Raw genomic sequence first — 14,418 nt, 5'->3', positions numbered from 1 at the left:
ACTGAGCACACTAGCTGGGGCTGATGAGAGCTGGAGTCCAACAACATCTGGAGGACACCATATTAGCCAAACCCAATTTAAAGGGAAGGAGAAAGATTAGAACCCATGTAATTTGATAACATGAGTATTCCTTTCCTGTTGCTATTCAATAATGCAATTGGTTCAACTTTCGCTCTTGAAACTGAACAAAGAATGAAGTGCAAATGCTGGTTGGCAGATCACACCCAACTCTTAATAACTGCAACATCGAGTGAGGAATAGCATGTGTGAATGTGCCATTGAGTCCAGACAGGTTTTCAATGGTTAGCTGAAGCATGCTGCAAGTCATCAAATGCAAAGTAATCAAGGGATGTATATACTGTACATATGAGAACCAGCCCAAAGACACCCCTGTAAGAAAAGGCCATTCTCTTAATTAGTTGGTGTCTAAATACAATATGTGGATGAACTTCATCTTCAGCAATCCTTCACTAAGTGAAAACCACTTTTTCCATTTGGTGCATTTGCAATGTGTGATATGCAACTCTTCCAACAGAGTAATCTTGGAAAACAGTCCCACACTTTGTTAAGCCATGACTGGAAAAGGCTGCATAGTTCTAGAGTCAACAGAATCTTCACTCCTGCTCAAAGTATACAGCAAATGCTTCAGTTCCATGTTGGAGGCGGAACAGATTTAGCAGCTTCATGAATTAAAAGCTAACCATATGGCAGCTGGCACAAGCTCTTAATTAAAAATTGCAACCATTTTTGTATCAAATATTTCAATAAATCTCTTTATCTTGCAACTTGAAAAATACAAGTACCGTAAACTGGAAAACAAGATGCCTTTCAAATTGCTTTGTAAATGTAAGAGAAACTCTGCTGGACTAGATAAAAGGTCCTGCCTTCTATTTCCACACTAGCCTAACATATTCTTCCAGGAGGCAACCATGGCATGAAGATTTCCTTCACTGCCATGGCTGTGAGGAGTTTGGAAGGAGTTCATTATGTCCGAACTCCAACAAACTGTGGCCAGTTTTAACCATGCTTTGTTAAAACAGGCTGACCTCAAACCATAATTAAGATTAACCACACAGTTTGAAGTTTAGATGACACACTACACTCTGCCAATGTATTATAAAATTATAATATCCTACATTGTAATACATAAAATATTTATTTGCAACCCCAAACTGAATTTTCCCAAAGAGTTGACATTTTGAATCCATATACTACCTAGTGGGTGGGTGTATTTGGCTAAAATATTTGACATTAGAAAGTTAGTGGCTTGGTGTGAAGATGTTTAAATGCAAATTTTATTTTATTTTATTTCAAATGTTTGATGAATTCCCACATTAACAACATTCCACTTTACTATAATTACACAGAGTGACAGAGCCTTGTTCCATAACCACTTCCTAAGGATCTGAGTCGGAAACTATGGCAACCACTGAGAATTCATTCTCGGTATCACTCATATCTTTTCAGAATTCTTTGACTTTGCTATTCATAAGCCATTTAACATAAAGACACCCCAATTTTGGTTTGAAACATTAAATGGCATAGTAAAAAGAACTTATTATGGAATAGTAAAAGTATAACAATGGTGATTCAGGATCACAGGAATGGATCCCCCTGTCAGTGGCTGATAAGGAGCTTTCATTAAAGTTGAACCGTTTTGAGTAATAATCAAACATTCTTTTCATTGCTATCTGTTCCATACTTGCTCATATAAATTTTCAGAAGTCAACAATTACATGAGTTCAAGGGCAAAACTTCCTATTACAGCAAGTACTTGGCTTATGAGCTACACCAGGCATCCCCAAACTGCGGCCCTCCAGATGTTTTGGCCTACAACTCCCATGATCCCTAGCTAAGAGGACCAGTGGTCAGGGATGATGGGAATTGTAGTCCAAAACATCTGGAGGGCCGAAGTTTGGGGATGCCTGAGCTACACCATACAGAAACACAGAACTGGTTATGTTTTCCTTTGGACCAGCAAGTCTTCAAAAATGCCATTAGACAAGTTTCAGTTATGCAGCACTTTTATTCAGGCCTCAAGTAAATTATAGAGTTTCTTGCAATGGTTAGCAGATAAACAGAAAACACAGAGTTTATTTTTGATCATCGGTTTCTGGCCACCAGAACTTTGCCACTTTCCATATTGCTTCTACCAGGAAAGCCCCCTCTCCTTAGTGGCATGGCTCTGGGAATTTTGCCCAACAGATGGCGGGAGATGTCACATCCTTTCCTCATTGGCCATTGGGAATTCAAAGTCCAGGCTCACCTGAAATTGGCCAATCACAGGTGGGCTGGAGGTGGGCTTCCAGGGAGCAGGCCTGATTGGCAGTGTTGGATAGTGCTAGCTGGCACAATCATGCAACTCCTTAATATATACTTTTAATGCATTGGGGAGTTGTGTAGACCTATAATCAAATAATTCTAAAAGGTTGGTGTTGCAGGAATCCCTTTGCAAAAGCCATTCTGATTCATCCAGCTCTCCTGCCCGCCTGCCCCCCATTTTTATTTTACCAATTCCAGCTCTAATGTCACTTTCTACAAATTCACTTAAGAGAGCTATCCCTCTAATCCTCTGATATGTGATTTTAGTAACTTGCACATTTTTTAAAGTAGTCCAGCAATTTCACATGAGTACTTAAAGAATGTCATCCACCCCCAGAGATGTATTAAGTTGATGAGTGGCAAGGGGGTGACTTTATGCTCCCTACCTAGTTGATCTGCATGAATAAGGTGAGCAGGGGGCTATCGGGGATGTGTGTGCGCATGTCTTGTATTTTTGTATGTCATGTGTGCACATGTGGTATGTCCAATGCAACCAGTGTGTGTGGTGAGTGTAATGGTGAAAGCATGCATTGGCCTCAACAATTCTTGGCCACATGCTAGCACATATCCCTTTGAGGATTGGCCAAGGGTGAATGGGACCTTTGTGCTAAAAAAGTTAGCCAACCCTGTTCTATCAGAATCATTTCAGTCTGCAATCCTATGAACTCATGGGGACTTACCGTACTTCCAAATAACCATGCATAGGACTGGGCTGCAAAACACTTAGACTGTATCAAATGAAATAAATACACATGACTAACTTAGACTCATTAACTTCAACGAGTATACACAGGGTAAAACAGGGGTCAGCAAACTTTTCCAGCAGGGGGCTGGTCCACTGTCCCTCAGACCTTGTGGGGGGCAGGACTATATTTTTTGGGGGGGGGGGAAATGAACGAATTCCTATGTCCCACAAATAACCCAGAGATGTATTTTAAATAAAAGGACACATTCTACTCATGTAAAAACACCAGGCAGGCCCCACAAATAACCCAGAGATGCATTTTAAATAAAAGGACACATTCTACTCATGTAAAAACATGCTGATTCCTGGACCGTCTGTGGGCCGGATTTAGAGGCAATTGGGCCGCATCTGGCTCCCGGGCCTTAGTTTGGTTCAATCCTTAACTTCTAACCAATATACATAACAAAGAAAAAGAAGCATCTAAACTACTATCTTGTCAGGCAACATGTAGAACATGGCATTTTAGTGTATAGATAATTTATTGACCTTGATTACTGTCAGTATATATCAGCCTTTATGTAAAAGCAAAGAGCACACAGACCCTCAGATATGATTCAACAAAGCACAAAGACTTCACTCAGCAATTATACTGCATCCTCAGGTATTTCAATGTCCTCTGTTATTTAATGTCCTCTGTTATAGTTTCAAGGCAACAGTTGTAGAGTGTATGTGTCATTACCATAAAACAGTTTTGAAACATAGTTTGAAGTCTTACCATCTCTCTATCTATGATATCCACAACATTGCAATACACAGCTACATTGTGGTTCTGAAGGAAAACAGAAGTGTCTTATTTTTTAAAAAGAAAGCAGTTGGAACTCCCACAAAGAGAAAGTTAAAGGGAAAGAAACACAACATTTAAGGATCATCAAGAGAATGTAGATTTACACATTCCACACAGGGGGAAACAACTTCCTTTTTGGAAAATTAAGCGACATGTCAGTTGCTTTTTGTCTTAATTTGCTTTTAAGTTTGCAGACAGAAATCCTTTTCTTCATCCACCACCTCAGTTGCAAAAGCAGAGCAGTCTGCTAGTCAATGTAAATGTGTGGAGTACAGTAAGAGCAAGGTCTTCCTTCCCCCAAAAGTTGTGAAATAAATTTACATTCAAAGAAGCTTAAAAAATATGTGCATTACTTTGCTTAAGCTTTAAATTATAAAGCATGAAGAAAAACACAAACTCAGATATACGCTTGTTCATTATGTGCACGCACACACACACACACACACACACACACACTTACTTGTGGAGTTTAGATTAATTACAATTTTGATTTCTTTACTTACATATGTTAAGGAAAGAGAGTCAGATAATATTTTTCTCCTTCCAGACTCGGATGATATCTAAAGCTGTTGTCTGCCAGGAACTGAGCACTTCTTGCAATCCCTGTTTCACAAAATAATCCTCAATCTCATTGTTCTTCCAGCCTGCACTGAAAACCTCCTAGCGCCACGACCGTCTTCCTCACATCATGTTTTTACAAAGTCCCACACTTAACAATATTACATAAAGCCAAGATGCTTCTTCTGTTGTACTTTCACATAAGTGCACTCAATGAAGTCATGCAGAAATATGAAGCTGGGGTGGAAACCAAGCATTTTCAATAATACATTGCTATGAAAGTCTTAAGGCTACTCACGAAGAGGATGTCTAAAGCAAGGCTAGGAAAAGAAAAGAGACATCATTTTGCTCTTTCTGCCTCCGCTCACAAGATCTTTTCAGCAAGACTACTTTCTAATGCACACACCCCCAACACACACACACACCCAACACATCTGTTGGAGACAGACAGGGTCATACAAATTGCTCTGACAGTAATAGGCACCCTCCAACCAAAAAAACGGCATTCGATTATAAGCCATTTGCAGAAATTGTAGGGCTGTCAGACACTGCTACAGTTGGTGGTTCAAGTCTGGTAGTGTTAAAGCTCAAACCATTTTTTCCCCTACTGCATCTTAAAATCTAGAACATCCTTACTTAACTGCTTAAAACAAAAGCAACATTGTCTAGGACAAAATGCTCTAACAATAGTGTTAGTGCATTATGAAAACTAGTACCAAACATGTCAGCATGCATGTGCATGCACACACAAACAAAGTTATAAAGAAACACTTCCCTGTACCTTTCCAATTAATTGTTAAAGTAACATATGCAGAGGAATGTAAAGGACAACTTACAGTTTGCACTGAAAAGCATTATAAATAAATTGTGTCTATGTGTAGCCGTTCCACTAAATTTGCTGTTATTGCCAGGCTTCCAGAGCAGAGGACAAAGGAAGCAGAAATTCTTTTGATAAGCAGTTATTTTCCTTTAGTCATCAAATTACGTGTTGATTGGAGTTCCTTTTTGTTTTGTTTTTGTTTTTTTTTAAAATAAGAAGAACAAATGCAAGGGAACTGAGACAATGGAGCTATCTCTACTTTATTTATTTTGAGCAAGGAGATAGGGCCAAGGGCGAAGAATGGATTGAACAACACTGTAGAACTAGATGGCTAAACCAGGGGTCTGAAACTACAGAGTGGGGATTCTCACAGAAACGTTTGTGGAAATTAGTCTGAAACCAGAACATAATACAGTACAACTTCATGAAAGATGCAAGGCTAATGTGCTGGACACGAGCCGTCTGGACTTATCACATCAAATAGGCAGGAGCTTGCATGTGTCTCAATGCAAGAAAGAGTGCAGTCCCAGCCTCTTTAAAAGAGGCAACCATTAGACTGCCCTTTAAAATAAACATTGCCTGGATCCAGAAGATGTTGACATCTGCAGGCCAGTTGCAAACATTCACTTTCTGGGCAATGTGCTTAAGAAGGTGGTTTCTGGCCAGCTCCAGGCACTCTGAGACAATACTGATTTTCTAGGAGAAGGGGACGGCAGAGGACAAGATGGTTGGACAGTGTTCTCGAAGCTACGAACATGAGTTTGACCAAGCTGCGGGAGGCAGTGGAAGACAGGAGTGCCTGGCGTGCTATGGTCCATGGGGTCACGAAGAGTCGGACACGACTAAACGACTAAACAACAACAACAATATATTTCGTTTAATATATTTCTCTGTTTATTCCTTGTATTCTTCCTTGGTCACCTTTCAAACACTAAATCTCCCTTCGTAATACTAATGTGATTTTGTATTATGAAAGCACACATTCAGCTGGTCATCATTAAAATAGCTCTTTCCCTCCATATTTATACCAGAAAGCTCAGAACATTTTAATCAAAGATTATATGCAAAAATACCCTTACTGTGCTGAAAAGCTGCAATCTCACAGTGTGAATAAGGACTATGGCTTCACAACCAGTTATAGTGCAAGTCACAAAATAAAAATTCTATCACAGAAATAGGCATTCACAAAATTGGTTAATGGTGTTTCAATTGCATGTAATAGAGCCACAACTTAGAACCAGTGCTTTGGGGGTCTGTTTCCACAACCTAATCATCATGTGGCTGCTGTGGCAACTTGGCTAGATCATATTGATTTCTGGCTACTTCAGTATGGCACAAACTAACTGAATGTAGCATCACCAGCCAGACATTTTGATTTTTAGCATGGCATTGGAACCTGCCTTAAAATGAGGGTTTGTTTTGCTATACTAAAAAGCTGGATGTGACAGACAGAGGAAAATCCACTTGAAAAGTTTGTCACAGCCTAGAACAGTTGCAAATAAGTAGAGGGTAATTCTTCCCTGTGGATTCCAAATGCCGAATTGGTTGTCATAGTAGGCTCCAAGACCTACCAAAATTCACGAAAAAGTAAAACTAGGTTGGGGTACCAAAAATATGCACAGGTGGCCGGCCCCCTGTGCCTGGGCCTTGGAAAAAATTCTTCTGTTGGGTTTTATCTTAAGAGAATACTTTAGGGTACAGTCAAGTAATGAAGTACATAGGAAACAGAAGTAGAGCTATAGCTAGCTATTCCCCCTTGTTTTTCTGCAGTTTAACAGTTGTTAAAAATTCACATCCAAGAAAACATTAAACACATCCAAGAAAAACAAGCAACTGATTCATGTAATCAAGCAGCATCCAAGTAAGACCTGATTCTGCTTTGATTTGTTGTTGTCCGTTCCCGTATTTGTTCTACTATTATGCTAAGTAGTTATACCTCTTTCTGCAGCTTCCTTGACTGCTAGTGCATATGTGTGAGTAGCTTTCCCCTTGGACGTTTTGGTGTCTCAAGGGTCATCCTACATGTCAAGGGCAATGGGTGTTCTTTCAAGAAGCATCTTCTCTCATACAGCACTTCCTATCCTTTGAAATCAGGGAGTGGAATTTTGTAGATACGTTTCATCTTCTGCCCATATTAAGATCAACAAGAGATCTACACCCACTCTCAGGAATTTAATGTCAGAGAGATCTGCTTAACTCCCAAACTGCTTTCCACTTGCAGATGAAAGTATTTTATTTTTTTAACCCCAAGCCCTTCTTAAATAGTATATGGCAGGCATGTCCAAAGTCCATTTCGGGGGCTTAATCTGGCCCACCGGTGGGATTAAGCCGCCCCCTACGGTAGTTTATTTCCGGGGGGGGGGGGATCCTAAAAAAACCTCAACAACTTCATCCCTTAAAAAAGCTCAACAGCTACAATCCTAAAGAAAGGCCAACAACTTTGGTTGGCCCTTTGGTCTGTCCTCACGGCCCTTCACTTCATCAAATCTGGCCCTCTTTGAAAAAAAGTTTGGACACCACTGGTATATAGTATGTTGATTGCTGGCTTGAAGGGTTTTTTCTATTGTTTGGTAGCTTTTAAAAAAATGTTTTGTGTTATTACTTTCTGGTAAGATGTTAGTATTGTTTCTTGCTTTAAGTCACTTTGGGTACCTCATGGCCCAGAATCAACAAAGATAAAATACATGCATACATACCTACAACTGACTGAAAACTGAGCTTCCCTCAAGCTGAAGCACAAGTAGTTCCATTTCTTATGAGTGTGGAAAGTAGCACTCTACTTGGAAGAGGATATCATTTGTGTGACGGACAAGAAGAGTGATAGGTAGTAATGCAATTTTGAAGGTGAAGGGGGATTTTTTTGGATGCAGTTATTGCCTGCAGCCCTGTTTGAAATCAGAGAGAACAGGGCTGAATGAAAGAGATGAAAAAGATGAAAGACCAAGGGTAGAGCCAACCATGGCTGGCATGCAGGGTTGGGCACAATCGAGCAGCTGCTTATTGCTTCTGCCCTCATGGAGGGCCCAGGACAGACCTTACTGCTGGCTACTGACCTGCCATTTGGCAAACAGCCTGTGGGAGGCATCAACCCCTGCTTCTCTGAGATGGCATTGGGTGATGTGGGGTTGCCACAGCTCTTGGTGCTCACTGCCGGCCTCTTCTGTAGGCACTGGAAAACCACTAGCTGTCATCAGGGACCAAGGAGGAGATTGCGGGTAAGGTACAGGCATGACTGTAGAAGTCCAGGCAGTTTCAAAATGCCATAAATCAGCTGTCAGGTGAGGCCAGTGGTTAAAGAAGTTGAGGAGACAAAGAAAGAAGGCAAGGAGCACAGACGGGTTGGGGAACAAGATACACATGTGTGTGTGTTTTTTTTTGTGTGTGTGTGTGTGTGTGCAGCCTTGAGCTTTCAGAAGTCCTTGAAGGAGATACAGGTACTACCTGATGCTCTTCACTTCTCCTCCATGAGCTTCCGCTAGAAGCTAGCATGGCCCAAATGTGGCTGAGGGGCTGACTGTAATTTCAATGACACTTAATTCTAAAGTCACTCACTGGTTAGGGCAGGGCTTGGAAACCTGTAGCCCTCCAGATGTTGCTGATGCCCAACCTGAGACTACTAGCCTCATTGTTTGGATAGGGCATCACCCGGCTCGCATTGAGAAACTACTTTTAAACGTGTTTTAGAAGAAAAACGAGTTGCCCACAGAAACCACTGTATGTACATACTGGTCAGAACACACCTTTTGGCCCCTCAAATGCTCCACACTTCCAAAATAGTTTCTTTCCTAGCCTTACCTACCTTCTCACAAACCTCCTGTGCACTGCAATGCTGATCTAGCTGACCAGTCCCAAGCCAAACCAAACCTGGGGTAAACCCATGCCAATTCACTTGACTGGGCACATGATTGAGGTATACAAAAATGAACAGCCATTCAAGTCATGGTCTAAATAACTATGATCCTCTTAATCCTAAAAACAATAAGCCAAAGTTCAATAGCATTTGAAGGAGTATCAATACTGACAACATCTAGAGCAGGTATGGCCAAACTTGGCCCTCCAGATGTTTTGGGACTACAATTCCCATCATCTCTGACCACTGGTCCTGTTAGCTAGGGATGATGGGAGTTGTAGTCTGAAAACATGGAGGGCAACTTTGGCCATGCCTGATCTAGTGGATAGACAGTTGTTATCTCATTCACAATGTTTGTGTTACATTTGATCATAGTTATATATAAAGGCAGGAAGTTTGAAACCAGGCGTCCCAGCGGTAAGTCCAGCACTTTGCCAACAACAATACACAGCTTGTAGGCTGTGGTACCTGACAATTTATTACCAAGCATAACCATCATTGACAGACTTCGTTCATCTTTATCATGACACATGAAAATGTATTTTGCCTCCCCCAAAAATAAGTGCTTTCCTACAGGTATAGCAGTCATACTCCAAAATGTACTACAGATTAAGGTAAGGCTATTGAGTACATAATTTTATGCTAAATTATATAATGTATAAGAGCTGTCAGCAAGTCTCCTAATACTGCTTGCTGATTACTGTGCTCTAGGCTTTTAAGAAGTGCTCTTACCTGGAAAGGTAATTCAAGTTTCTCCTTCTGGGGTACCTGGTCCAGAGTGCCATCCGTACTGCTTCTTTTCAGACTTGCAGTAACGTCAGGCACATTGCTGAAATCTGCATGCAAATGAAAAGCAAAAAATTCAGAGTGTTCAATTATCAGCAGTAGAAAAGCATTTCTTGCTTCATTCATAAATGCTCTCTGTACCAGGGAGAGGGGGAGGAGGACGACTCCTTTGCTACTTCTACTGCTGCTCCCCCCCCCACTTTTTTTAAAAGGCAGTTCAGCTAAAACAGCTTCTCTGAAGTAATGCACGTATTTGATCTGCTGAAATTAAGCTGTTCCTCCCCAAATTCCTAATGTAGCATCATCTGTCTACAGTGTAGCACAGTTTGTGCTGGCCGAAGGGAACAACCAATAAAAATGACTCCATGTATCAAGTGATTCTCTTGGATGAACACAACGTTCTGCAAGATGACGTGGTTCATAAATACATTAATGGAGCAAAGTGGGCAAGGGAGAGAACCACCTTGGCTTCCTTCTTAATGCAGTTTTCTAGAGAAACAATTTGGAAAACTGGCAATGGAGGGATGATAGAGCTATCCTTGACAAACACCAGGCATTGTGCAGGCAAAAAGAAAAGGAAGGTTCAAATCTCCCAATAAAAGCACCCAAATTTTGCAAGCATGCACAGACACACACACATGAATTTTGCAAACATGGGATAAATACATCTGTCCTGTACACAACTTATTCACCACGGCATATATTCTTATCAGCAAGCATATATTCTTATCAGCAAGGAGCCCAGTTCAATACTCTTTTTTGACACTTCATGACTCTTTCACTGTTTCCGCCAAGTATTTCCACCTCAGGCCATGAGACCAATACTAGGGTTTGACAATCAGTTCAATGTTTTCTCTTTGAGAGCCCATGTGCATTTGTTAAGTCTACCCCACAACCTGAACTGGAATCTGTTACTAATTTCACCCAACAAAAATTGCACTCTGGAGCATACAACACAAAGTTTAAAATAATGCATTATTTGTTTCTGGTTATTATGCGTTCTCCCCAGCCACCCCCACTAACCAATAGTTTCCCCAGCCATATTCCAAGGTACAGCGTTTTGGGGAACTGAGTCCACACCATTCATCATGTTAAAATCAGTTGCACTAGGCAGGCAGCTGACTCAGCTTTCAGCGGGGGTGGGCTGGCATAGTGCCCCACCAGCCATCTGCCATTGTTGCTGCTTTCCCAATCACAGCATGGCTGGGAAGTGGCTGGCCAAGCCACCAGAAGCCAAAAGCTAAGCCAGCGGCTGCTGCTGCTACCACCACCAGCAGCCTTACTGGGCTAGAGCAAGCCAAATCCAAAGAAACTGTCCCACTAATACTCAGGGAGTCAAGCAAGGGGGCTTCAATGCAAGGAGACCCTCAAGAAAATTGGAAAGCAAGGAGATGGTAAAGCTGTGACTATATATCCAACATTCCCAGGAGATCCACTTATTAAGAATGGTTCTGACAGTGTCAGTGGGATCCTTATCTGATCTCCAGAGATTGAAAAACAAGAGAGGTTAATCTATCCATATTTCAATGGGGTACATTTGCACATACAGATCTAAAAGGGAAAGGATAATCTGCCCTCTAAATTCAATTTAAAAATGCTATTATTTTTTTCTTTATTATAGCTTCTTCTAAACCACACTTTCATAAAAAATACAATATGAAGGTGAACAGCATATAAAAACTGCGACCACAGTAAAAACATCAGTGATAACATCTATACTACTGAACAGGTTAAAAGCAAATTCATAGTTCAAAGGCCTAACTAGTACAGTTATTAGCTGTAGCCTTATAATTATGCCAAAAATCAAAGGAAAACTGTGGGTTTCACCCGGTGGTGGTGGTGGTGGTATGCCAGCAGACAGCATTTACATTCATGCAAGGCAGGGTACCCAATTTTTGTTGTTTCCTCCCGACTACAGCTCTCTACTCCACATCACATATTGTTCCAGAGGGTCCCCAACCCTCAATAGTAGCTTTTCAGGAGCAGGGACGGCCTACAGGGGGTAGGGCTAGCAGCTGAAATTGGGCGGTTCACCTTTCTGCTACCACCAAGCCACCATTGGGCACAAACCTCTCTTTCAAAAAACTTATGAAGTTCTGAAATTGCGGCAAGTACTGTATTTGCCCAAATATAAGCTGCACCTTTAAAATTCGGAGGAGGGGCGGAGAGAGAAAAAAGACAATACCCGAATATAAGCCGCTCCCTTAAAAGTCCGCAGGCACTCACACTCCAAAATGGCAAACATAGAAGAAAATCCTACAGCGATATCGAAAAAGCCAATTTTTGTAAGGTTGCGAATTTAAGCCGCACTTTAACTTTTCATGGTCGGAATTGCTGGGGGGGGGGGTAGAGTGTGGCTTATATTCAGTATTCAGGCCAATACGGTAGTATGAATTTACTGCAACAAAACCAAGGTTGAATCCAACTCAGTTTTATTTAGAGTATACCCACTGAGATAAACGAACATGACCAAGCTAATATCAGTGGGTTTCCTCCGAGCAGAACTTAGGGCTTATCCATACTTCTTCTTGTCCCATTGCTTTGCCCCATGGAAAACTGCTTTTTAGCACTCAATCAGAGCAAATGGCAAATTGAATACCACTCCAAGTATTTTGCCCAGATGCACTCAGAATGGAGCACCGACAATGGCAGACAACTTCAGTGAGTGCTTGACTGTATTCAGTCTTGTGTGACCAGTGCCTCCTTAATTACATGACTTACATCAGCGTTTCTCAACCGCGGGACGCTGGTTGGTGTGCCGGGAGACGCTGGCGACGAGAAGGGCAATTTGCTGCCCTGTCACGGGACCGGCGGCCACCATTAGGGGCTCTGACCCGCCGGAAAGGAAGCCGGCCGGGTCACGACGGGGGCGGGGCGAGCGCAGCTCTCAACAGTCACCACCGCGGCTGTTTGTCTCGCTCTTGCTCCTCTTGCTGGCGGCGCCTGGGAGATTTTCGGTCGGCGCGGGAGTGAGCGGCCTCTTCGGCAAGGAGTCCTGCAGAAGGTGAGGTGCTCTTCTTGCTAGCCCAGGGGTCGGCAACCCGCGGCTCCGGAGCCGCATGTGGGAGCCTCAAAAGGGAGCCTCACCAAGAAGCCCCAGCCCACACAGACAGGGACCGATCGGAGGTCGGTCCGTCATTTGTTCCCTTCCGCTGCAGAAACTCCGCCGGGGCTGCGCGCACGGGGAGAAGGCGGCGAGTGGCTCCGCCAACGACATAATGCAGAACAGACCCGCAAAGGAACCCCTCAACAGTCTTTTGCCATTGAACTCCAACTTTTACACCATGCACTTTTTGCACCCGTGTGTGTAATGATTACGTCTCCCCTCCAAACTAAACTAAATATAGGGCGGCACAGAGTTGGTGTGCCGCGGGATTTTTTTTCATAGAACAAGTGTGCCGTGGCCCAAAAAAGGTTGAGAAACACTGACTTACATAACGTTGTGTTATACAGGCAGGCAGATCCATGACTCACCGTCATTCAAAAGAAATGATCATGTAGCCACCAGAATTCAAAGAGTACACCACGATTTCCCAAATCATTCCCTTACAGTTGATTATTCAATTAAAGACAAACAGAGTGTGCACAGATGTGATAGTCACAGAAGGAACCAAATATCTGTCAACCATAAGGGAATACAGGTATTTGCACTTTCACAGAGGTACAGGCCACAGAATAAAATATGACAACGGGGTATAATCAAAATTATTAGATGCAAAGACCATGCATGTGCTGCAGAGGTTTTTGGTGCTAACATATTGAAGGCTGAGAAAACAACTGGGGGGGGGGGTACTTAAAAAAACCCCACCAAACCCTCTTTTCTACCATGTAAGAAAAGAGAGCAGATGCAGCCTTCACATGTTGCCTCTTAGCCCACTTGATTAATGAAGCCTTAATTACATTCTAATCGGCACTCCTCTTGCCATCGCATCCTTCTCTCTGCAAATAAAGGGGAAATTACAGTGCGGAGTAAGGAGGAATAGAGAACTTGCTCTTAAATATCTTCGTGCTAGGAATGCTTCCTACCATTCATAGCTCTATTCTGAACAAGTGACTTATTGCTCATCGCTCATCAGGAGGGAAAAATCAAGTGTTATCAAATGTCAAGAGCATGGGTAGGTGGGAAAGACTCTTCCAAGCCAGAAAAAGGAGGTGTGCTTTACCTTCTAGTCTTCTGACAGTAATAGAGGGGAGGGGGTGGAGAACTAAAAATAAAAGCAGATGGCACAGCGAAAATTAGATGTACCGAACCTCTCACAAAGTAGGAAAGCTGCATAGGCAATTTGTTCAGTTTTCTAGGTCATGCCTGTGAGAGTTTCAGAGCACAGACTGTCTAATGGGGTGTGTGTTTAGCTCAGGCAATCTATTTGTTCAACAAGAATGGAATACCTTGTGGGGAAAAGCTGTTAATATGAGAAGGAGAAGAAATGTGAATGGTCCATAGGAAAATAAGCGATTTAGTTATGCTGAGTCACTGCTCTTCCACAATCAGTTTGAAACAGAATACAAACAGCAGTTCTACACAGTATTTAATATAGTGAAGCAATGATTCT

At 42.2% G+C, this 14,418-nt stretch overlaps 1 protein-coding gene across 5 annotated transcripts in view; it reads right to left on the bottom strand.

Annotated features, from left to right (window-relative positions):
* The window catches only part of TIAM2 (TIAM Rac1 associated GEF 2), a 131,856-nt gene that overhangs the window by 23,876 nt on the left and 93,562 nt on the right, over positions 1 to 14,418 (bottom strand). For all 5 annotated transcript variants that reach the window (XM_060272772.1, XM_060272770.1, XM_060272773.1 and 2 more), the window contains one exon: positions 9,812 to 9,915. In XM_060272772.1, coding sequence (XP_060128755.1) covers positions 9,812 to 9,915 — 104 coding nt within the window. The remainder of the gene's footprint in view (positions 1 to 9,811; positions 9,916 to 14,418) is intronic.

Source organism: Zootoca vivipara, chromosome 3, assembly GCF_963506605.1.
Source record: "Zootoca vivipara chromosome 3, rZooViv1.1, whole genome shotgun sequence".
In the NCBI taxonomy this organism is placed as follows: domain Eukaryota; kingdom Metazoa; phylum Chordata; class Lepidosauria; order Squamata; family Lacertidae; genus Zootoca; species Zootoca vivipara.
The sequence above is the reverse complement of the archived record's forward strand: the minus strand, read 5'-3'. Positions and strand labels throughout refer to the sequence as shown.